The sequence below is a fragment of the Poeciliopsis prolifica genome, unplaced genomic scaffold, assembly GCF_027474105.1.
Source record: "Poeciliopsis prolifica strain line A6 unplaced genomic scaffold, Auburn_PproV2 SCAFFOLD039, whole genome shotgun sequence".
Taxonomy (NCBI): domain Eukaryota; kingdom Metazoa; phylum Chordata; class Actinopteri; order Cyprinodontiformes; family Poeciliidae; genus Poeciliopsis; species Poeciliopsis prolifica.
In genome coordinates, this window is record NW_026562414.1 from 748,746 (window position 1) to 774,527 (window position 25,782).

A 25,782-nucleotide genomic window follows, 5' to 3' on the forward strand; every position below is an offset into this window, starting at 1 on the left:
GCCCCGCTTTATAAAGGCAAGGCCGTTGTTTCTGTAAGCGCTGTGGAGTTTGCAGAGGACATTTTCTGGCATAAAAAGTCTCCTGAACGAGTTTAAAAGCAGAGTCGAAGAAGAAAGACTGTCCAGACGTTATTTTGGATGCCGCGTTTAAAGAAAACCCAAGAAGCGACCCAAATGGCTGTCCAGCGAAAGAAACTTGTGGTTGTCGGGGACGGCGCTTGTGGTAAAACGTGTCTCCTGATCGTTTTCAGCAAGGACGAGTTTCCCGAGGTCTACGTCCCGACTGTGTTTGAAACCTACGTGGCCGACATTGAGGTTGACAACCAGCAGGTCCAGCTGGCTCTGTGGGACACGGCCGGACAGGAGGACTACGACCGACTGCGCCCTCTCTCCTACCCGGACACTGATGTCATCCTCATGTGCTACTCCGTGGACAGCCCGGACTCGTTGGGGAACATCTCCGAAAAGTGGGTCCCTGAGGTCAAGCACTTTTGTCCGAACGTGCCAATCATTTTGGTGGCCAACAAGAAAGATCTGCGCAACGACGAGAACACGAAGAACGACCTCTCCCGGATGAAACTAGAGCCCGTGAAGGCGGAGGACGGCCGTGCGATGGCCATGCGCATCGGCGCGTACGACTACTTGGAGTGCTCCGCCAGGACCAAAGAGGGCATCTGGGAGGTGTTCGAGACCGCAACACGGGCTACCCTCCAGAAACGCTCCACAGCGGGGGATTGCTTCAAATGCTGTGTGATGCTGTGAGTCAACTGTGGATTACAAGGTCTGGAGGACCTTTGCAGCATACAAGACGTTCCCTTCCGCTGGGGGTCTGTGTTTGGACGTGCCTTCAGCTGAACCAAAACCAATGACTGCAAACGCATTGTTCACAGCACGCTTGCATGTGGGTGTTGGTGTGTTACACACTGGTTTGAGCGTCTTCATTCTGGGTCACATGATCCTAGTCGATTCGAAAAACAACAAAGCAACATATTGTTTCATTATATTTGGAGAAGTTTATCCTCTGCTCACTGAGTGTGGCCTTACCTGAAGCTGGCTTGCAAGCAAAGACCGTTACTGATCTATTTTTTAATTTTTTTTATTACATTAACTGTTTCACCAAAAATCTGCACTCTAATTTATGTTTGGTGTTGCAACATATCTGCATCGAGTTTGTAAAATTGCACATCACCATAATCCTTATAATTCAGAGAAATTCATATGGTATTCTGTATAGTGATTCTAGTTTTTATGTTGGTTTGGGTTTATTTTTTTCCATTTAAAATCAGTGTTTTTGATGTAGGCAGGGTGACTGTAGGACAGGGTGGGTGAGGCACACAAGCAGCAGCTAAATGTCTTGAAGACGTTTCTGTTGCTTTTGTTAAAGAAGGATTAGCATGTCTTGCTGCTGAGAATAGGTAGACTGTTTTACGTGATTTATGCAGAATTGCACTGCATTTTGTCCCGGAATTTAAATTATTTCACATATCTTAAGCAGCTTTGGGGTCACACCTAAACTTTCTAAAGAGTTAATAGAAATTTATTTTACTTTTCATAAAATTGTAGTTCTTGGTGGTCAAATTGACCAGTTTGTATTACTCTTGGGTGTATTAGATTGCACAGCCAGGTTTTGTGGTACTAAACAAAAATGTTTTAACACTATCAAACTAAAATCTAAAATGTACTTGCTAGCCAGCTCACAACTAGTTTGTCTCTTCTGCAAGTGTGAGAAAAAGTATAGTAACCTGCTTTAGCAGGAGTTTGTAGAAAAACATGTAAGGTAGGGACGGCTTTGCTTTACTCTTGGTTTTTACAGCCAGTGCACTTTGTCTGAAGTCAATTCAAGAGGACTGAATTATAGGAAAGTACTGACAAATTTTGGTGGGTTTAGGTGTGTGTGAATTTTCTCTTGTTAGTTTTTTGTAAAAAATTTTTAATACCCTGACATCAGTAACTGATCCATGCTTAGTTCAGCAAGTGTTGCCTTACAGCTTACTTGGCCAAAGGTCTTTTAAAGCACATACAGTACATGAAGGAGCTACTTCAGAGGGTTTAATGTCTTTTCACCTCTCCATATCTTTGTATTTATTGCTGTTCAATCCCATTCTACTTCAATTTAATTTAGACAAATGTTATATTTCTAAGGGCCTTATGTCACAGAATGTTTCCATTAATTCTGGTTCTGATATGCATTTGTTCTGACTGACTAATGAAATATGACAGATTATGATCCCTGGTCAGATCAAAATACCAGAAAGTGACTTCATGTGAGAATTAATTTATTTAGGTTGAGGAACCAACTTTTGTTTAAGTAAATCATAATAGTGTCAAAACTTTTTAGAGCTTGACAGTATATTGTACTATAATTGTGATCGCCTTACTAGTTAGTGTATGCGATGGTGTTTAGATAAACTAATTGGCAGGCAGTATTATTTCAAGTGTTAAATATTTATGTTGTGCTTTTTGATGAGTATTTTTTTATTGGGTAGCTTGAATTGAGTTTTTATTCTTGCACTCCACAAAATCTTAATAATTCAGACACTGCAGCTTTAGCGGTTGAAGGTGATGATGGGAAACAATGTGGAAAGTGAGAAAAATGTGTTTCTGTGTTCCTTTAATAATAATTTGATTTCAGATGTACCTATTGCCACGAAGCTCTACTTTAAATTGTTAGTTGCCAAAGCAGGTACGATCGATGCCCCTGGCATGTTTGTCTAATAGTTCTTATGCAGCATCGTTGGAAAAAACAATTCCATCATGTTCCTGAAAAAAGGGCAAAATACCTGACTCTTTCCAAACTGTTCTGTAAAGGGCTGTCAAGTTTACAGTAATACCATCAGATTTTGGTCATTGATTATTCGGTACATAATCCTGTTACTTTACAGTACAATTAAACTAAGTTATATGTACAGTAGCTGAAGCCAAGCTTTTCAGAGTGATTATTCTGATACTTTCCTACTTAGGAACTACTATGATGATTTGGTATCTTGTAAGGGCACTTTTTTTTTGATAGTCACAGAAATCCAGTTTTGTTTTTTTGTGGGGCAAGGAGGGTTTAGATAAATAGTATTTTACATTAACAAAGCACTTCAGTGTATCAGTTTGTGTTTTTCAAGACTGATGATATTTTCTCTGGTAACATTAGCCTGTACAAAGGTGTCAAAATTAAATGTGAATCTACAGACCTGCTGTAACACTTAAGCTGCATCAGGAGTATTTTAAGTCACTAAATACAAATCTAAATATGCGACTATGAATGTAATTCAAATTTACTTGGTTAGAAAGCTCATGGGATAGAATTTAATGTATCTGGGTTAATCTTTGGTGGTTGTGAAATAAGTTCAGCTCATCTCTTGCTCCACATGTTGTGTAACGTCCTCTTGTGTGGTCATGGGAGTTCTTGTTCAAATAAAAGCTTTTTACATTGATTACTGACACTGTTACTGTTCTGGTGATTCAGGAAATTTCTCTTCGTGTTTTTTACGACATATTTAGGTTTGTGAAACGCATCTTATTTCTGCTGATGAGAAATCATCAGCATGTTCCAGGATTTAAGCAAGTGAGTGTTTTCTGAATCTACCCAGAGACACGACAGTGTGAAAGTCACATTCCCGGCTGTCTTCTGTTGCTGGGCTTTCTGCTGACCTACACAACAGGAATGCATTGTGCTGAACTGCTTGATTTTCCCACAATGGCCCCCCTGATGTGCCTCTGATTTACAGCAACGTTACACAGATCGAATTCTGCAGGTTTTTCTAATCTTTATTTTTGCTAAAATGTGGAGAAGGACAACAGTGACTGTGTGAGATGTTTCTATTTATGGGTATTTGTTGTACTAGAATGATACGCTGGAAATATTGTGAGGAGAAAATGGTGCTTGTTAAGAAGGAAAGAGTGGGAATCTAAATAAAGTGATTTTTCATGAACTTTTTTATTTGATTTCTTTGAATCATGTTACTTACACATCAACATTGCTTTCTATACTGGAACGTACAAAGAACTATCTTTCTTGAATTTCTTGAATTTAAATCTTGATATATTTTGATTTTAAAAAGTTATTTATCGTTTGCGATTACATCCCTTACACAATCTACATAACAAGCCAGACCTGAGATTTTTATTCTATTACAACTAATGTGAAATACATAAAATAATAATTTTATTTGCATTACAAATATAGTGCAAATAATTCATTATTTTGCTTGTTTTCTATTAGCAGCCTCCAAGCAGACACTGTGTATGTCTTTCGTCCACTTTGTTTCACAAGAACTATGAATGCCACAGTTACTATTTTAGTCTTGACTAAATATAGAACTGAGCATAAGGGGAGCATAGAGGACAAATGGCTGGAGTCTGCTGTAGACTGATTTCTGATATTCAAAATAAAAGAAAATTTTAATTTTTCAGTTGCAAAAAGTTAAAATTTTTCAACAAAAGTCTTGCAAAAGTTTTCCTACATTGCACATTTTATCATGTTGCAACTACCCACTTGTGATTTCAATATAAGGTTATGTCATAGACCAATATACAGAGTAGCACACAATTATGAAGTGTCAAAAAAATGATACATGGTTTTCTGAACCCACACTTTTACCTGTACTGACAGCTGTACATGTCCTGGGTTTTTCTTCCCCTGTTTTGCACTTCTAGAGACAAAGGTTTGCCCACATTTTGGGTGATGTTCACAGACAAAAGGTCTTTCAATTCTTAGATACTCATTTGGGTAGGTCTGGGGTTTGTAACACTTGAATATACTTTAATCTCAAGCTGTCCTTTGTAACTCTGACTGTATGATTACAGTCATTATCCTGCTGGATCTCTGCCTCCCTCTTTAGTCTTTAAAAGCCTATTACATGTTTTCTTTCCAGAAGTTTCCACATAATTCATAACGTGACTTTTTAAGGTGAATGATTGTGACAGATTTTTTTTTTTTTTGTGGAATCTACCACAGTGACCCAGTGCTTCTGTGTTTAGATTTCTTTCCTGAAAAAAGTTTTATATTTGTTTCCTAGAAAAAGCCCTCTGAGCTCTGATTTTGTTTTCCTGCAGATGGTTGCTCAGTATGACAACTTTCTGCAGGCAATTTTTTATTTTATTTTTTTTCCATTGGCTTTTTATGATCAACTGGATTCCTTTTCTAAAATTTGATTGAAATGTATGTTGATTTGAATCTGTCTGCATGATTAGTTTATATTGAAACAAACTGGATGGACATGACTTAGCACTATAGACATGAACTGAATTAAAAAGATTATTTGCTGTGCACGATCTAAGAAACACAGAGATATATGCAGTACAAACAGTTTATTGGTGGCCACATAGGGTTTAAATAGTACAAGACACAAAGGATGCACAGTTGGATCAGAAAAATTGTTAGTCCCACCATGAAAAACAAAAAATTATGCAGAACAACTGCACAAAGACTCATACTAAAAACAGACATCCATATGACTGTAGACTTTAGCTTTTTTATGACAATAAATTAACTATGGAGTTGGTTGGTTGCGATAGAAAGGTAGTTAATTGAAATACTTGCTTATTGGTTTTGTTGTATTGGTGAGTTAGTTGAATTTGGCAACAAATGGTAAAGGAATGTCAACCTCTATCTGTCTGTCACTTACTCTCACATATGATTCAACATTCTTGCTTTTTTCTTTGAGGGTCCTAATGACAGTGTTGTGGAAAGCATTGATGCGTTTAACGGATAAGTCAATCCAGGACTGGATGTCTGATCTGAGCTGTGAAGTTGACATATCAGCCAAGATGCTGTGGATTTTATCAATCACAGTTTTGAGATATTCCTTAATGATTATGTGTATCTCATCAACTCGTTTGGCAACACTGACCAGGAAAGCGGAGTTCTTGGCATCATGGTATGCATCCATCACAAAGCTGGAGATGTTCTCAACATTTGGAGCTTTTAGGGTTTGGAAAAACTTTTCACTTTGTTCAACGATAAATTGCATGAATTCTGAGAATTTTCTAATGATGTCATCCAGTTGGATGTCTCCAAGTTTCCTTGTGCTAACAATCAGCTGTTTCTGAATTTTCCTCAAAGCAGTCATTAAGTCATCAAAAAGTTCTTGACCAGTGACAATGGTGTTAGAGCCAGGGATGGTGAATTCTACGGCTTGGATGTGATCAAAGACTGATGCAAAGATAGTGGCAAAGTACTCAGGGAACTTCTCAAAAGCCTCTTCAGATACATCAGCAACAAAAGTGCTGAATTCCTGGTAGACCTCAAGTCCAGAGAGCCTTCGGTCATAGCCAGGGATCTGGAACTTGGTGTGTCTCAAGAATTTAATCACAGCATCAACAACAACCTCAATCTTCTTCTGGGACTCTTTTAGAATCAGAATGGTCTTATCTGTGACAGTTGTCATAAAGTCAGAAGAAGTAACATCAGACAGTTTTTCAACAGCCTTCTTGAACATTGCTTTACCCTGCCTTCTTAACTTTTCAAACGACCCCTTGAGACTCCTAACAAGCCTGTTGATTTTGCTGTTCATCTTCACAGTGGCATCAGAGACCATTTCCATGGCTGCTGGCACCTGTTTCTTCAATCCCAGCATCATCTCATATGGTATCTCCATATTCCAGGTCGTCTGAAGATTCAGCTTCTCAGAGTCCTTTACAGACATTTTGAGACCCAAGATGTTGATGTCTGTTGTTGGTTCAGTCTGTTGAGAGGACAAGCATGAATAAAAATATAAAATTAGAAAAGAAAAACAATTTAAACATATATCTTAGATTAACAGAAAATAAGCTTTTATTAATGAGCAAATGTATATGTGTTCTCTTACCGGGTAGCGACCGTAGAGTTGAGCTTTTACTTGTGCTGGCAGCTTGGTCTGCATCTGTACACCAATGAGTCCTGCAGAAGGTGTGGACACGGAGACAACAATGCCATCTACTGGATTTCCCTTAATTTCCTGTTTGATTTCCATAGTGAGTGAAGGCAAATTGATCTTTGCTGCATTGCTTATAGATGTTTCGACATTTTCATAACTCAAGATGATGGTGCTCTCATGGTTTCCTTCTAGCACTGAGTGCTGTACAGAAAGCAGGGAGGCCACCTTAAATTCTCCCTCTGTGTTAACATTGGTGTTGGCTTCGATCTTTCCAGTCAGAATTTCAAACCCAGAGATTGAGGAGGCATCGAATTTGGCCTTGAGGCCATCCTGGTTGAGGATGCTGGCATCAGTTTTAAGTGTGATCATTTCTGTTACCATTGAGAACTCATAAGAGAGATCACCCATCACTGGGATCTTGATGCTCTGAATCTTGGGTAGAATGATTTTTGGAACAGTCAGCTTGCTCAGTGCAGATGGGATGTGCAGCGAGGGCATTGTAACAAGTGTGACATCAGGCACGGGAATTGTGAAGGAGGACATCTCAACATTCATCAGTGGAACTTTGTAGGCAGGGATTAAAATGGTTTTTGGCAGCTCAATGCTGTATTTTTCATACTCTGACATTGCTTTGTCATAAGACGAAGCCAGAATGGTGGCAGCCTTATCCTTGCCTATGAGCATTTTCTTGTGCAGGGTCCTCATGTTGGAATTAATGGCCCGGATGACTGGATCCAGATTAATGTTAATTGTGAACATCTCAGGGTTCTTAACATATTTGAGTTTGGAGTTGATGTCCAGTGTCTGCTGAGTTGTGGTTAGGATGTTGCTCAGGCCAGTGTCTTCCCACAGAGAAAAGCTCTCCACTCTTTGTGTCCTCATGTCAAGAAATGGCAGAGTTACTTCAGGAATAGTGATGGGTTCCTTCAGCATTTCAAGATCTGCCTCGGCATTGATTTCTGATTGGATAGTAATTTCACTGTCACCATTGTCCATGGAGAACAAATGTGAATATTTGTACTGATTAAACTTGCCCAGACTGGTCCAGCTTGCTCTGTGAATTTCTGAGCTCAAAGTAAAAGTAATATCATTCTGGAGGTCAACTTTTCCAGAGAGCTTGAATGGAAGGACAATCTTGGCCTTTCCTTTGTTCTGAGTATCAAATGTAAACTCTGTGGCTGAGATCAAAGTGAGTATAGAGTTTGAAAGGGTTCCTTCAATGTTGCCAACTAGTTCTGCATTGTGAGAGGCAGTGAAATCAATTTTCATGTCTTCAGTCTTAGCATGAAGCTTAAGCTCTGCCACACTGCCCTTAATGAAAGGTGTATCAGTCTCCAATTTGGCATCAATCAGGAAATGGCAGAAAATACTGATATCAGCATCAAAACTTTCCTTAACATTTAAAAGACTGCTACTGGTGTCACCAGTGAGAGTGACTTTGATGTTCTGGAGATCCATATTTATCTTGATGTCGCTCTTGTGGCTTGCTTCATCTGAGAAATCCAAAATTCTGTAGTTTTCATTGACCAAGTTATTAAAGGTAAGCTGAATGCTGCCATCTTCAAGTCCAAAGACAGTCTTTTGATCAATCATCATTTCACTGAGGATGTTGAGGGGTGGAAACTTGAAATCGTGTTTGTAGGCAGTGTCCATTTTGGCAGAAAATCCATTTTTCGAATCAAAGAATCCACTGTTGACAAGCTGTGCCACATAGAGCTCTGTTGTTGCTTTTGCGGTGGTTTCACCAGAGGCTTGAGCTGATAAGCCATAAAAATTCATTGTGCTCTTGTGGTCAAGAGTGAAAGATGACTGCTGAACATTAATGGATTCCGAGATGGTCAGACGGCTCATTTCGGGAGCAGCAAAGTGTGCAGAAGCAACAGCAGTGAAGTCTAGCACTTTAAGAGTAGAAGTAGCCCATGAGTTCAGGCCTACTTTAAACTCTGGTGTGGCTGGTTCAGTTGTGGTGTTCTCCAGCTCAGCTGTGGTCATGAGGCTGTAATGAGGGGAAGTAACTTTGAACTCACCATACAGTTTCCCAAAGCAAGGAATCTTGGTCATCTCTGCCACTTTGTCTTTCAGTTCCACCACAAGAGAATCATAATCAAAGGACTTAATTTTTTTGATCGTTCTTGTGAAAAAGTCACTCAAATCATCAATAAACAGTTTGAAGTCAAAGGAATAAAGCTCATTCAAAAGTTCTTTTGCAGGCACCATAAATTTGTTGAAAAGAGGCTGGACGTCAACTGATCTGAGAACATCAAATATTTGTTGAAGCTTCTCTCTGATCTGAAACTGCTTCATAATTTTTACAACCTCATCCATGATGGCCCCAATTATTTTTTCAATCTCATAGTTGGAGAGGAACTCTTCTATTTTGTTATAAATTGCATTAACCCTTGATGGAATGTCATATTTCTTCAGTTCAGCTCGAATAGTGTCCTTGATAGATGTCAGCAGATTAATAACTTTGTCAGTAGGGAGCTGGTCTGTTAGTCTGATGATTAAATTTCCCACTGATGTTATAAACTCTTTCAGGTCTTGGACAAAGAGGTTAAAGTCAAAACTGTCAACTGCTTCCTTTAGTTCTTCAATTTTGGCCTGAAACTTAGCACTGATCTCATACTTGGTGTTGACCTCTGTGAGCATCTCAATGCTGAGGTCCATCAGCTTAATCATTGTGCTTTTCATGTTTTCAATAACTGTGGGAAGGTGCTCAATAAATGGGATCTGAATGAAGTGGCTGTCAGTGTTCTTGTCATACTTCAGAAATCCAGAGATGGCGTAATCTTGGCTGGCGTCGCTGAAGAGGGGAGTTGAGACTTCTCCCTTCATATCAACACCAATTCTCTCTGGATTGTTAGAGGCACTCAACATCTGTTTGAAGGTGTGTTCGTTTACAGTGGACGTCAACTCCAATGTGACCATTTGTTGTTCCAGGTTTAGTAAGCTGTTGAGTTTGTTGTTCACGTTGGTCTTCACGGTAGGTCTGTCTGTCACTTCATGGCTGGTTGAGGCTCTGTACTCAAGTGATTGTGCAAACTCTGTTGGTTCTGCTTTCAGGAGGAATTTGCTGTACAGTTCACCACTATGTTTTCCAAAGAGGTACACCTCACCATTTGAGTTGAAAATGGCATCAACATTGAATGTGAAGGGTGCTGCAGTGGTTTTAACTGTGCTGTCCACATGAAGAGATGGTGAGTTGAAGTTGGCCACATTACTGAACTTGATAGTCAGACCATTAACTTCCATGTCAGTGGTGTGTGTCATGTGTGATCCCAGGAGTTTTCCATTGGTATTGCACTTTGCAGACAGGACTAAGTCAACAAACTTGATTTCATAGATGTGCTTGAGTTCTTCTTCTGAGAAGCTTCCCTTCAGTGTCCCAGCCAGCTCCATGTTGTAGGGTTGTGCCTTGAATGTGGCATCATTCTCAAAGTTGACTCCTATCACTTTTAGTTCATTTTTCACTATGGCTGAGGCTGTAAAGTGTTCCATGTTGACTGTGATGTCATGCATGTAGGAGTTGCTCTTGTCAAGGAAGTTGTCTGTTTTGGTTTGTAGGGTTAAAGATCTTAACGTAAGAGACAATGAATGGGTGTTATCGGTCCTAATCTCCCTAAAAGATCCAACCATGTTATTAGAGAACACCAGCCCATCTTCGTTCAGCCTGAGGTTCACTCTGTTCCGCCCGCTGATGTCAAACAGGCTTCCTTCATGTATGCTATTAAGATATACTTCTGTGCTTGAAAGCTTTCCCTCAACATTGAGCTCAGCCGTGTTGTCTTGAATGGTACCCTTTGTTTTAAGAGACAGCGTGGCACCTGGTGCCCCTATTCCACCATGGAAAATATTCTCAAATGTGAATGGACTGTGCTGGGCGGTTGTTGTGCAGCTGGTGGTCAAGCCATTTGTGTTCAATGACAAGGTTGCTTTGTGAGAAGCGAGGCTAGAGAAGATCTTCATGGAGGCATCAGCATTGATCTCCAATCCAGATGGGTTCATTGTTCCGGTAAGCAAGGAGTACACACGGTTCTGGGTGTCTTCAGCTTGGTTCTCAATTCTAAGGGAAGCTTGTCCGTCAGACATGGAGAACGCTATCTGGTTACGAATCATTCTCTCAAGAGCCCTGGTAACAGAGTCAGACTGGATGGTAAGCTTGGCATCCTTGTAGTTAACATTGATTTTTGTGGTGTGCTCAGCCAGGTCAAAATCCATGCTGGTGGTTGATTCAAACAGAAATTCTTCATCTTCATAAGTTGATTTAATCTTGTGAGAGAGCTTCATTGGGCTAGATGTTACCTTCAGCGCACTGTCCATTTTTGCTTTTTTCTTGGCTGGCTCAATAGAAAAGGTGTGGAGATAAGATGTGGTGGCGATGTTTGACCCAATGGAGATACTGCCATCTGTGTTAAGATCTCCAAGGAAAGTGTCTGAGTCAAGGGTAAACTGGGTGGTAATAGTCAAAGATGTGTCAAGATCCACTGGAGCAACTTTAGCAGAGATGCTATAGTGACCTGTTGTCAGTACATTGTCTGTGACAGAAATGCTTTCCAGCACACTGAAACCTGTGTTTATGAGCATGTGTGACAGGGATCCGTCAAGTGTGACTTCAATAGTTTCCCTTTCTGTGTCTGTGATTTTGGTGGCACCTAAAATGAAGCAAATTGGTAAAGTAGTAGTTAGTTAAGAGTCACCTTTAATGCTGGTTCTATAAAATTAGCCAATGTTTTATTTATTTAAGAAGAAAACATTTTAATTACCCTCAGTTGAGAAGGAGAGCAGTTTGATTGGACTTTCAGCCATGACACTGATCCTAGCCACGTATTCAGGAGATTTAGAAGTGTTATTGCCAGCTGTAATCAGTCCCTCCCAGTCATAATAGTTGCTGTTGACCTTGGCAGACGCTTCAAACAGTCCCATCAGAGGCAGAGTGAGATCATGTTCAGATGGGATGGTGAAACTTGGAATCTGCATCTCCCGTGGGTCAACCTCCAGTTGCAGCTGAGGCACAAAAACGCCTGGGATTCTGACGACAAGTGGAAGGCCTAATTCCTCAGAAGATTTTCCACCGAGAGGCAGAGGGATGGTCATCATGAAACGGTTCTGGTTGAACTGGTATCTGAGTTTGCTTTCACTGGTGAAACATTAAAAACAGGATGCATGTTAAAGCACAAGTATACATAGGCAGGCTACATTTATTTATTCAAGACAATGCAGATGCAGGTATCTGTTGCACTTCTCTAAGACTGATAGGTGTGACAAAAGAGCAAAACCAGAAAAATGCAAAAGAAACAAAATACTTTTTTTATAACACTGTATTTGTGAACATGCTCATGTAAAGTTACTTACAAATTCATGAATAAGACTTCAGGCATTGATGGCATTTCCAGATTGCCAATGTTGTTCATCAGAGTCTTCATGTAAATACAATCCTCAGACATTTTGTCAATCCAGATGTTGGTGGCCTATTCAAAACACATACAAACCAAACATTCAAGCCAATATGTAGACATTACATAGAAACTTGAAGCAAGCAAACTACAGTAGGATTTTATTCTTTTCACCTCAATTCCTTTGTTAACAATATGACGGAGTTTCATGTCAGTCTTCACAACCTTCTTTTCCAACAGGTCTTCAGCAAGCAAACTGAGCCATGATTGGAGGGCTTCAGCATACTGCACTGGGATCTTTGTGTCAGCATTCACATTGGATGTCAGATAGGCCTCAGTTTCCTTCTCACCTAAAATAGAAAAACAGTTTTGTATTTAAATTTGGCATTCCACTCTGAAATTACCTTTCTTTTAATATGATCGGTACTTTTTTTTTTTCTTACCATATTTGAAGGTGACTGCCTGCATGGAAGAAATTTCTGGGAGCTTGACATCACTCTTGATCTGCAAGGTGAGCCCATCTGCTTTGGTTACAGTAGCACCAAGGGTGGCATCAATTTTCAGAGCTGGCACAAGAAGTTGAGCCTGGAGCAACCCATCATCCATGGCCTGAAGTCTGCAAAGAGTAATAAATACAAAAAATTGTCACATGTGCACATCAAAATAAAAACCAATGTTGTGAATGTTTGGAGGTTGGGTTTGCTCACTTGGCACGACCAATCAGGGATAGCTGTGGCACATTTTTGTTGGAGAACTCGATGGTGAGGGATTTGCCTTCTGCACTGCTATCTGCCAAGCCAATCTTAATCCCGCCCTCAACATCCATGTCAGGTATCTGAATTTGAGTAGTGAAGACATTCCTGTTCCGGTTGTACTTCATGGTAGCTGTAGCCTCTGTGGGCTTAGCACCTGAAGTTATAAAAAAAAAATTACTTTATTTTTGATTGGTGCAAATATGCAGAATCTCGTGTAAAGTCTTCCACAAAATGATCATACCCTCAGCTCTCAGGGTCATCTTCAAGGAATCCACACTCTGTCTGCCATCTGTTCCTTCACGGAGAAGTTCATAGGCAATGCTGGCTGTGTATTCAGAGATATCTTCAGTAGGCTCAATATCAAGGGCAAACCTAAAACAGAAACAATCATAAAAACAAATTTTAGGTATTGTGGTATGCAAATGCAAATGATAAACAAGGGTTGTCCAAATTGCGTCTTACGCTGTCTCTCCATTCAGGGGGAAGTAGGGGGCAGTGTTCTTGTCACGGGCGTTGGAGTAAAGCATGTTGGTGCAATATTTGATTCCAGAGAAGAGAGTTCTGCACTTTGATCCGCCCTGTCTGTATGGAATCCTTGTGGCCTTTTTAGCATCCACAATCACAACTTTATTGCTACAAAATAAGAAAATCAACAGGAAAGGTTTAATCACCTAAAACTATGAGCTGGAATATATCACTCGGTGACACAGTACACGTAATTCTAACTTGTATAGTTTAAAATAACATAAATTTCGTTAAATTTAAAAATCACCTGATTCTGAAAAGCTTTGTGGTGTCCTTTGGAGCTGGTATGGAGAGCTTCAGCTCTTTCTGCTTCATGGTGATCTTGGCTTTCAGGGAACTCTCGTGGAACATGTTGGTGTGCAGTTCAACACCAGAGGCAACATATTCAGGGAAGTGGATTCCCATCTGTGTCATGAACTCAACTCCAACAGAGGGACTGAAGACCAGCTCCTGCTGTGAATGAAAACAGATATCATAAAATTTTCTAGCCTGGGCTTGTTTGAAATCATAACCACAGTGAACATTCAGAGTGTGTTTAAGATGTTTTTGAGAGGGTTCCTCATTCTGTATTTCAACTTTTGGTATTTTGTATCTTTTCAGTGTTGGAAATGAAACACTGTCATCTACTTCAAGCCATTTCATTGCAACCATGTGCTAGTTTGAAATATGTCATAACAAATCAATGACTTAAAGTTACTTTCCTAGAGTCTAGTCCTAATATACTCTAATAAATTATAATTGTTTTTAGATATGAACACATTTATATCAACAACTCATTAAAATATTTAACAACAACAAATACGCTATATTTGAAGTATGCAGGTACTACATGAAAAAAAGAAGAGATGAAATGACAATGAAAAAAGTATATTTTGGAGGACAGGGATTAAAAGCATTACCATGTTTGGGGCGATGTGAAGACCTCCTTTGGCACCAGGAACAAATGTGCCTGACAGAGCAAATGTCATGGGCAAACCCGATGCTGTTGGCAAGGTGAATTTGTTGTCCATGAAGATGTAGTGTGCAAACATCTCTGTGTCAAAGTTTGACAACCTATTAAGGTTCAACTGAAAGGAACAACAAACAGTTTTAGAGTTCCAGGATTGTTTTATTTTGGAATAAACCTAATGCTATGTTAGAAAATATTGAAAATTGTTGTACAAAACAATACCTTGGAATGGTGCATGAAAGTTCTTGCATTGAGGATTGCATTTTCAATAATGAATTTCAAATCATTGCCCTTGATGTAACCCAGTTCAGTTCCCATGATGTTCAGGTAGGCCATAGCCTCAGGAGACTCTTGACTCTGCAGATTGCTCAGCAGCTTGTTGAAATTGCGAACAATTTCTTGCACAAGGTTTTCAGGAACCTTAGGAAGAAAAGCAACTCTGTTATACACTCTGCTTCAGGCAAACTGAGCTAGCAGCAAATGCTGAATACTAATAAGTACATACGTTTTGTTTTTCTGATTTAAAGGGGGCAACCCATTTTTCCAGAACTTCTTGAATCTCTGGTGGCATCTTATCCTCAGCCCAGTACAGAGCTTTAGAAATGGTGTCGGGGAAGAAACCGTTCTCGCCAAACAAAGCCTCGATGGTCGGCTCAAAGCCTTTTCCCTCCATGCCAAACTACGTGAAAGGCAAATTTAGCTTATATGTCAGGGTGAATGGGCATTGATTGTTCAAAAATGGGAAACACAGTTTCAGGGAGCTATACTTACCTCCCAAATATCCAAGCTGTATCCAAAAGCTTTCAGCGTAGTTTCCAACAGGACTTCCCTTGGCAACTGGTTGTTGGGATCAAAAATGACATCGCCCTGAATGCTGGCCTCCGTGTTCTCATGTGCAATGCCCAGTTTGTAGTTGCGAGACTTTGTGGTGTAATCATGGTGCGTGGAAATGTCAGTGTCTCCCAAAGCTTGGAGGATTCTGTCACCAAGTCTAAGAAAAGGGTATTTACATTATGGTTAACTTACTTAGCAAAGCACGTCAATACCTCAGTAAATTAAAGTACAGAATAAGAAAACCTCACTTTTTTGTATCTGATTCAGTTGAGCTAATGATGTTGTGGATGTGGGAGGACACAAAAGCCTTGATTTGCGTGTTCTGCTCCTGGGTTAGCAGCTTCTTCACCATGTCAAAGTCACTGTCCTGAGGATCCCTCATCAGGATGAGGTAAGCTGCCAGGCGTTTCTGCACGGCACCCTTGGGGTACTGGCTGACCCTTTGGATGTTGGAGCGGACCTGGACAAAACCACAGCAGGTGGTTAATTTTCAAAGTCGCTGTATTTTTTAGTCTCTACAAAATTGGAAATGCTGAGAAATGTTGGTGTCACCTCATCTGTCACAGACATGCGCCTGAAGGCCTGGATGGCTGCCAATTGCACAGACAAAGTGGTTGCAGGCTGTCTCATGCACTTCAGCAGGATGTTCTTAATTTCAGGATTGGCTGCCTCCATTGCATCTCCCATGTTACCAACAACCTTGATGGAAAAGCATAAGTAAATGTTAGTTTTTATATTTAACATTTTTATTTTGACAGGTATGTCCACAGATGGTTACCTACCCTGAGGGTTAGGAAGGTCAGCTCTTTCTCGCCTGCGCAGTCTGTGCCCAGGAGGGACGCCATGTACTCATAAACAGCTGTGATCTCTGGGGTGACTCCCTCTGCTTTGTACAGTCTACAGAAACATAAAGAAATAACTGATTAGATACTAATTCAAAGCATAAATTACAACTGAGTGTTCAACTTCTCCCACATACCTTTTGACTGCATTGCTCAGAGCATACATGATGGGTTTGCTCTGTTTGTACTGAGCCATTGCCAGCATGTCTTGCACCATCAGGCGGGAGGGGTTTGAAAGCATCCCCAGGGCATAGACAAAAGCATCGACGTCATATGCAGCATGGTCAAAGTTTCTGAGTATTTTCAGCATGCCGCTGGTGCATTCTGGGGTGCCACACTGAACCAGAGCTTGCCAGGTAAGAATACTGGAGACTGACATCATCTCATTCACACTGGAGGCCAGGACATCGGCATTCAGGCCACGCAGTTCAGACACCAGCTTGTGGAAGAGACTGGCACGCTCCTCACCCTCGTTGGTTTCAGACAGAGTGTTCAGCTTCTGTATTGTGGCAATAACAGCGTCCTTGGTCTGCACCGGGGACTTGTCATCAGTAACATCCATGGGCAGCAGTTTGAAAGCTTCATCTGCGTAGGTTTATAACCGAATTGATTAAAATACTACAAAAACGTGAATATGGTTGGTAATTTTTTAAATTAATGCTCTGAACAACAAAATCCTTACTGTGGTCAAAGATTCTGTCATTGATCTTGGAGGTTTCTCTCAACGTCACAATCTGCTTCACTACTGCTGAAATCCCATATTCTTTCCTTTTTCCAGCAATGGTAAAAATGAAAAATATGAAAAAAATTAAGTATTTAATTGCATGTAGAAAGTATTTTTGAAGAATTTTCTAAGATATGTATTTTCAAATCTGTCATCTATTACAGTAAAAGGAGAATGGCAACAGGAAAACCTACTTGTAAGAGAAGGGCAGGAAGATGTGCTTTTCTGTGCAGGATCCACTGGTCATGTGCTTCTTCTGGTTGTCAAATTTGTAGTTACAGGTCTGAGTGCTCCTGATCAGTTTGGACAGAGGGTAGTTCTGAAAGCAAAAGACATTAAATAGATCAAAACTAGTTCTTTAAGCACAGTTTATGTAGGTGATATAGACATTAGCTAGTGGCAGCAGGAGCTCTCACCATGCCAGAGATGAGGGCCAGAGGGCTGGTGTTCTGTTTGCGGGCTACAAAGCCATCACATTTGGACAGATCCCTGCTGATGGTCACTTCGGTTGCGATGTCCGATCCAAGGTTGATGGTGAAGTCGGAGGAGCACACTCCATGTACGGTGGGCTGAAAAATGACAAGAAGCTTCATGAGGATTCAAAAACAAAGTTGCCAGAGTTTGATAGCAACTATTCCCTATGTCCCATAATAAGATAATCAATGAACCTGAACGATTATGGAAGCAGGTGTTGCCAGAAAAGGCGATAACTTATCTTAGACTTTGACCTGCATTTGGAGATAGTCACTGTGAGGACACGATATTACAGGGCAGGATTTATCACCCCTACTTGGGGCATCTTATCAACCCATTGTGCAACTTGTGCAACTTGTTTATCTTTGCGTGACTCCACGTCACAAGCTTCACCAAATCCACTTGGCTTGAAATAATTGGAAATTATAAAAAGTGAAATGATAAATAAGAAGAAAAAAAAGAAGTCTTTGTACCATTTCTTTCGTCTCCTCTTCGTTAATTTCAGGCACCATGAGAGTGGAGATGATTCCCCTCTTGATGTTCAGGATGTTGACAGGCTCACCCTCTTCAGGGAACAGCTTAACATCAGCGTGCCCTTCCACCGCAACCTTCAAGATGTTCCTGGCAACAGGTACAGGTTTTAAGTTCCAATCTGGCATTTGGGTCATCAGCTGTTTTTAATCTCTTGGTGACTTTGCCAAGATGTTGAACCCAAGAACACAGACAATAAAATAAATCTTTTCTGGACAGATAACAACTTTACTTACTTTGCCATTGCAGCTTTAAAATCCTCTGAACCAGCAGCGGGACGATACACGGGGTTCCCCTCATTGTCCACATCAGTGATTTCGCTCAGAGAACAATCTGTTGTTCTGACGATGAAGCGACACGTCTGGGGCACATCGATCTCAACCTGTGCAGCAAATGAAACATTTTGTTGTTTCATTTTAACTGTTATACGTTAAAAGTAACATGAGTTTTGGACCCCCCCAATTATAACAGCAGGTTTAAGACTTACAGTACAGGAGACTTTGGGTCCACTCTTGTCGTCTGATGCTCCATTTACACTGTTAAGGGTCTCAGCTTCATAGTCGTACACAAACCGTCCGAAGTTCTTGTATCTTTTGGCCACTGAAAGCAGTTCGAATGACCCAGTTAGAAGATTATAGTGTTGTTTCATACACAAAATCATTCATAAACATTTTTTGTTCTACTCTAAAACTAGGATTTGATTAAATTAAAACAAACTTATAACATCACAAGTTTTTGAAAAATGTATATGAAATTACATATTTTTATACTCCCTTCTTATCTGTATCTTAGTGTACTGCACCATGATCTGATATACATACTATGATCTTGTGAAGTACAAATCTACTTTTTTGCTCTAAGTAATTTTCTATAAAGAGGAAAACTTCATAAATTACACTAAAAAGAATTAAACCTAAAAATTGTATTAAATTAGGATTTTTGCGAAAGTTTCAGATGGCAAAACATTTTTGTAATCAAGCTTATGTGGAGTAATAAAACAATTTTAGATTTCTATTTGCATGCATTCACCAAAAACTAGCTAGTTATCTAAATTATAATGCATGTTATTTAGTACATTATAATCAGTTTGATTAAAAATTTTAATGATCTGGGTAAAGCAAAAATGTATTTATTTTTACACCTAATAATAATCTGATCTTTAAGTTTAATAATAACAAAACATTTCTTTTTATGATGTAATATAATATAATATAATATAATATAATATAATATAATATAATATAATATACACGCTGATGCATCCATCAAGACTTTGTCTGTTCGATAAGTTGGTTACGTCTCATCACAAAACTGATTAAACAAAAAAAAAGTAAGAACTCACAAAAGCAAACAGGAGATTGTTCTTCCAAACCTTGTAAATCTTGCTCTGAAAACAAAGACAGGAGTTCAGCTTGGCAAGCGAGGTCAATAATCAAATTTTTAACACTAAAATTATTTACTTAGTTATGTGTGTGTTGGAAAAATAGATGCCTATTTAATTTTTAAGTTGACTCAACAAGTGAGCAGCAAACACTGTGGTCATTAAATTTTCAAAAACACATGAACAAAATTTAGCCAATAATTTTGATTTCAATATTTTCTTCCGATGAATGATACATTTCAATTATTATTGAATGCAACATGAAAGCAGGGTACTTACGGGCTAGGGTAGAGGTGCCCAGAAGCAGCAAGAGGCAGAGCTTGTTACCCCACATGATGGGTTTTAGCTCCGGCAGGATGTGGAGAGTCTCCCTCTTTCTCTGAAGACTAATCATTACGTGTTTGTCTGGGGGCTTTTATAGTCCCCAGTCTTACAGTATATGACTGCTTGGGACTTGTAGATATGCTGCCCTGGTTCCAAAGTCTGAGCCGTCCTTGTGGCAGGCCAAAGGTAAAACAGACTTGTCTGTCAGCATTGGGTGGGGGTTTTCAGTACTACTGTGTGAAATCCCTCCTTTTTTATTTTTAAGTGTGATTCTAGATTATTTAGGGTTTGTTCATTGAGAATGCTGGAGATATTATTGTCTTAGACATGTGAACGTAAATCATTTCTATTTTCCCCAAAACTAAATGAAAGGAATCAGAACATCATGTAATCAGATCAGTCTCATATCATGGCTAATTTATTATCAATCCCTAACTTTTATTGCTTGTTGTCCTCAAAGTGCAGCAGACAAATACAATTATCAGATATTAATTTTATAATTTTGTTTTTCATTTTAAAGTCGCAGAGGTTGTCTTCGGGTAGCGGAGTCTTGAACTTTTGATGTTTTTGATGTTCAAAAAATTTCTTCAGCAAACCTTGAAACTAACCACACTTTCCATTTATTTCTTGAAGATTTATAGGTCAAATACAAAGTGATTGCATTGCTAGTCGATATTTCCGAAAACAACAAAGAAGGTTTTCTTACAGAATGGGATGTTAACCTTTCACCTGTAGCTGCCAAACAGTCTGAAGCACACTGACGCAGAATCGAAACCTGAGTCATAGTCTGTCGCATGGGGAGGGTTTCTAGCATGCAGTAGAGCCCGTTTTTAGGTTCATTCTGACTAAGTTTTATACTCGCAGTGAAAGAGCAGCTGAAATACAAGACTTGATGGGGGAGTCAGTATGGGTTTAATCCAGGCCAATCCTAGAAGAAACACCAGTTAGAGGCTGCTAAAGACATGAGACTGTTATGTAGGTTTAAAACATATCTACGTGAATCTGATTTTAAATCTTTCACTTCTAAGGGCAGGGCAGTTTAGACACACTGTCCATTAAATTTGACCTGAGCTTCAGATTTTTGTTTTGGCAAAGCAAAAAATGCACAAAATTGAGTTTCAAACTGATTAAAGCTGAAAGACATGCCCAAAAAACTTGCAGCTGGACAAAAGTGGTTTTGTATATACATGCTATATTTTCAGCTTTTATTTGTAAACATGTTTAAATCAATATATTTCTCCCCGTACTCTCTGATTATTATTGTCATTTCTAATTATGCGATACTTTGTGCTGATTTACCACAGGAAATGTGCAAATCCCAGTGACATACTTGGAAACCATAAGAGTAGGAATACTTTTGCAATGCACTGAATTCAATGCAAGTTTTTTGCTCTTGTAAAGAAAACATGCATTGCATTTATAATTAAAGAAGCATATATTTAATCTCTTTAAAGGACATTTACATAAATAGCTCAAATAGTTTCTTATGTTTGGGGTGTTAATTAAATATTTCTCCTTTATCCATTTGGCTTAAAAGAATAAACTTTTATCATTAATTATGATTCAGGAGGTTCCTCTTGCAATATGTGGCTCAAACAGAACCTTATGAAATCATCAGCTTACTGGCTGAGATTTGCACACAGCTGTGCGATCCAAAACACCCAGGATCACTGGTTTTGGAAAGAATAAGCTTCTGGAATGGCTTGAAGCTCAACCGGACTAACAACTGTGGAATCGACTTAAAAGCTGGATCTAAAGCAGGAAAACAACCACTGAGAAAATTGGTTGGTGTAATTTGGCAGAACCTTGTTAAATAAAAAGGCTTCCAAACAACAAATCAAGACTGTTATTGTTAAACAGTAAAGGTAAGTTGTGTTCATTTAAGATTACTTTCAGCCAAACAAGGAGGAAAAGAGGACAAACCTTCAATTAGAAGATATTTCTATGCTCAGATTTTTCCTTTTTATTAAGTTTAAACCTTCTTTATTAAGCAGTTAAAACTGTCTTGCATCTACAAAGTAATGGGCTAAGCAGGTTAATAGAGAATGATGCAAAACACAACAGCTGGAAAAAACTTTGAGATTTTGAAGGTTTCATGCCTTCACGCTTCTGTCACTTTCCCACCTACCATTTAAATAATAAAAGTTTTAGGAGTCAGATTGTTGTTATCATTTATCCAATTGTTGAAACATAAGTTATTTTAGCAGGGATTACTTTCTTTTTCTTCATTCTGGTTCCTTCCACCTCATAGCTATGAAATATTTTTGGGTTGATCTCTTACATAAGATCCACATTAAAAACCATCCGGTTGTTGCGTGACATGGAATGTGAGTATTTTCTAAGAAATTGTGTAAATGAACAAATCTTTAAAATAACAACAGCACTTTTGGCTTTCTGGTTAAAAAGGACACAATTGAACTTTAACCTCAGAAGAAAAAAAATCTGTGGCTGCTGTGAGATCAGGTTTACTGCAAAACTGAACCCAAGATAAGTTAATCAGCACAGTCTGTGTCTGTTGTTGCACAAGAGTGACTTCTGCACTGAGCACTGTAAAACCAGATTACACTATGCATCATAGAAGGAAGCCCACGTTAGGTACGTCGAAACGTTAAAGCTTGGTTGATTATTTTAAGTTTGGTGTCCACATAAGAGCATCCACTGCTCATAAGAACAGCCACAACCCCACCCAACCCGCACAGCTAAGCCTCAAAGTGGCGTTAAAACTGTCTGCAAGAGTTGTGCATGAGTAAACACATTTATTTGGGTGAGATGTGCTCACATCAATAAAGTTCACTGAGTTGATCGAGGTTACATTGTGAGCCCACTGCAAATTAGTGTTGGATTCCACTGAAAACAGGGGTTCATTAAAGTTTTGCATTCCCTAAAAGAGAAAGGTGAATGCATTAGTTACATAGATTTGACTAAATCTACATGCTAGCTCAGCCAAATTTTCTCAAAGGTTAGTACTTATCCTGTTCTGTGCATTACTCGCCCCATGACCTTTCATAAATTGGCAGGGTTTACAGTTAGGGCCAGAAATATTTGGACAGTAACACAATTTTCGTGAGTTGGGCTCTGCATGCCACCGCATTGGATTTGAAATGAAACCGCTACAACAGAATTCAAGTGCAGATTGTAACGTTTAATTTAAAGGGTTGAACAAAAATATCTGATAGAAAATGTAGGAATTGTACACATTTGTTTACAAACACTCCACATTTTAGGAGCTCAAAAGTAATTGGACATATAAACATAACACAAACAAAAAAGTTTTTTCTCAATATTTTGTTGCGAATCCTTTGGAGGCAATCACTGCCTTAAGTCTGGAACCCATGGACATCACCAAACGCTGGGTTTCCTCCTTCTTAATGCTTTCCCAGGCCTTTACAGCCGCAGCCTTCAGGTCTTGCTTGTTAGTGGGTCTTTCCCTCTGAAGTCTGGATTTGAGCAAGTGAAATGCATGCTCAATTGGGTTAAGATCTGGTGATTGACTTGGCCATTGCAGAATATTCCACCTTTTTGCTCTCACGAACTCCTGGGTAGCTTTGGCTGTATGCTTGGGGTCATTATCCATCTGTACTGTGAAGCGCCGTCCGATCAACTTTGCAGCATTTGGCTGAATCTGGGCTGACAGTATATCCCGGTACACTTCAGAATTCATCCGGCTACTCTTGTCTGCTGTTATGTCATCAATAAACACAAGTGACCCAGTGCCATTGAAAGCCATGCATGCCCATGCCATCACGTTGCCTCTACCATGTTTTACAGAGGATGTGGTGTGCCTTGGATCATGTGCCGTTCCCTTTCTTCTCCAAACTTTTTTCTTCCCATCATTCTGGTACAGGTTGATCTTTGTCTCATCTGTCCATAGAATACTTTTCCAGAACTGGGCTGGCTTCTTGGGGTGTTTTGGGGCAAATTTAACTCTGGCCTGTCTATTTTTGGAATTGATGAATGGTTTGCATCTACATGTGAACCCTTTGTATTTGCTTTCATGGAGTCTTCTCTTTACTGTTGACTTAGAGACAGATACACCTACTTCCCTGAGAGTGTTCTGGACCTCAGTTGATGTTGTGAACGGGTCCTTCTTCACCAAAGAAAGTATGCGGCGATCATCCACCACTGTTGTCTTCGGTGGACGCCCAGGCCTTTTTGAGTTCCCAAGCTCACCAGTCAATTCCTTTTTCCTCAGAATGTACCAGACTGTTGATTTTGCTACTCCAAGCATGTCTGCTATCTCTCTGATGGATTTTTCCTTTTTTTCAGCCTCAGGATGTTCTGCTTCACGTCAATTGAGAGCTCCTTTGACCGCATGTTGTCTGGTCACAGCAACAGCTTCCAAATGCAAAACCACACACCTGGAAACAACCCCAGACCTTTTAACTACTTACTTGATTACAGGTTAACGAGGGAAAGGCCTTCTGAGTTACTTGCAGCCTTTGGAGTCCATTGTCCAATTACTTTTGGTCCCTTGAAAAAGAGGAGGCTCTGCATTACAGAGCTATGATTCCTAAACCCTTTCTCCGATTTGGATGTGGAAACTCTCATATTGCAGCTGGGAGTGTGCACTTTCAGCCCATACTATATATAAATTGTATTTCTGAACATATTTTTGTCAACAGCTAAAATAACAAAACCTGTGTCACTGTCCAAATATTTCTGGCCCTAACTGTATATATGATAGTCAGAAAACTTTTTCGCTAAATTATAATTTAGCGAAAATATAGACATAATTTTAGTCCATATCTGCAGAATATGGACTAAGATGATCTGAGAGGCATATTGGGATGTCAGTACCAGCAGAACCAGAAACTAGAGTCCTATATTACACAGAGACTGCTAAAAGTCTTTTGCTTGAAAAGGTTAAACAATCACTTGACGGGGGAAAATCACTGGCGCAGCTTTCCTTGATTTGAAAAAGGCTTTTGATATGGTGAATTACAATTTACTGATCTCAAAGGCTTTCATCATTTAATTTCTCAGAACGATCGCTGTCTTGGTTTCAATCGTATTTGAGAGATTGTGAACAATGCGTCGTCATTAATAATAGTAAATCTGTCTTTTGTAAAATAGTAACAGGGATTACACAAGGAACTATCCTAGGTCCGGTCCTTTTTAGTCTGTATGTTAACAGTCTTCCTGAAATTTGTCCTGAAGTTAACCTGAAAATGTATGCTGATGACACCACTGTTTACACTTTGGACAAGAGCAGTACTGTAGTCAATGAAAACTTCAGAACAGCCTGCAGAGAATATCATCATGACTAAAGGATTCCTGTTTAACTCTCAATACAAAGAAAACAAAGTGCATTTGCTTTTCAATCAAAAAAACCTCATTACTGTCCTTGAATATCCAGACCAATGGGGACCTTATTGAGCAAGTATCACAAGAAAAATATTTCGGAATAATTCTGGATGCTCAGTTAAATTTTAGGAGCCATGTTGATAAGATCAGCAAAACTGTTCGATCAAATATAAACTGTGATAAAATTATTAGAAATTGTTTAACACTTCACTGTACAGAGATGTTTTTTTTTAACACAATGATCCTCTCACATTTTTCTGATAAAGCTACTGTCTGGTCTCAGACTAATCAAACTATACTTAAACCGTTAGCAAGTATCTATAATCAGGCTTTAAAGGTTTTCTATCAAAAACCAATCAGATTCCGTCATTGTCACATTTTGGCCAAATTCGGCATTTTGGACTTTCCTAATTTTATAAATTATATTCTTGTAAAATTGCTTTTGAAGTGTTTGAATGGATATGCACCTACACCATTCAGCTGCAGGACAATAGCAGATCTACTAGAGCGGCTTCAGATGGAAATTGTAAGGTCCCCTTTTGAAGAACCACTTTTGCTCAAAGTGCTTTGTCAGAGAGAGGATCTGCAGTTTGGATCTTCCTTCCTCTGGATTTAAAGACCGTAACCAGTTTTAGTATGTTTAAAAAACAAACAAAAACTCTGGGTGTCAAAAACAGAACTGTATCCATTATTGATGTTTTATGTTTCACTGTTTGCTTGTAGATGTTGTCAGTATTATGTTGTGCCATTTTAATGATTACCACTTCAATTTTTAAAGATACTTTTTACACGGCCATCTAGGGACAAGTGCTGTGAATTAGCTGTTGCTGTTGCACTGACATAAACACGGGACTGCCGTTTTGTTCAGTTTGTCTATGTCGATGTGTGTCTGTGGAGG

The 25,782-nt window shown here is 39.3% G+C and overlaps 2 protein-coding genes across 3 annotated transcripts; one reads left to right on the forward strand and one right to left on the reverse strand.

The window, feature by feature from the left end:
• Positions 1 to 20: 20 nt before the first annotated feature.
• LOC129375335 (rho-related GTP-binding protein RhoB-like) lies at positions 21 to 3,923 on the forward strand. Its single transcript, XM_055054358.1, has one exon. The coding sequence runs from the start codon at positions 139 to 141 to the stop codon at positions 760 to 762; it is 624 nt and encodes a 207-aa protein (XP_054910333.1). The 5' UTR covers positions 21 to 138; the 3' UTR covers positions 763 to 3,923.
• A 1,363-nt stretch (positions 3,924 to 5,286) lies between these two features.
• LOC129375333 (apolipoprotein B-100-like) lies at positions 5,287 to 19,665 on the reverse strand. Of its 2 annotated transcripts, none has more exons than XM_055054350.1 (26): positions 19,536 to 19,665; positions 19,218 to 19,262; positions 18,363 to 18,475; positions 18,112 to 18,257; positions 17,818 to 17,965; positions 17,287 to 17,439; positions 17,065 to 17,189; positions 16,829 to 16,914; positions 16,284 to 16,731; positions 16,087 to 16,201; positions 15,857 to 16,003; positions 15,553 to 15,764; positions 15,242 to 15,461; positions 14,976 to 15,149; positions 14,693 to 14,890; positions 14,421 to 14,588; positions 13,769 to 13,971; positions 13,459 to 13,629; positions 13,238 to 13,368; positions 12,949 to 13,150; positions 12,685 to 12,857; positions 12,416 to 12,591; positions 12,201 to 12,316; positions 11,612 to 11,985; positions 6,801 to 11,500; positions 5,287 to 6,677 (listed from the first exon to the last, which is right to left on the reverse strand). In XM_055054350.1, exons 1-26 carry the CDS (start codon positions 19,648 to 19,650, stop codon positions 5,559 to 5,561), a joined length of 9,978 nt encoding a protein of 3,325 aa, XP_054910325.1. In that variant the 5' UTR covers positions 19,651 to 19,665; the 3' UTR covers positions 5,287 to 5,558. The 2 variants fall into 2 exon arrangements, with proteins under 2 accessions (XP_054910325.1, XP_054910324.1); XM_055054349.1 differs by having other exon boundaries at positions 13,769 to 13,974.
• Between the last annotated feature and the right edge of the window lie 6,117 nt (positions 19,666 to 25,782).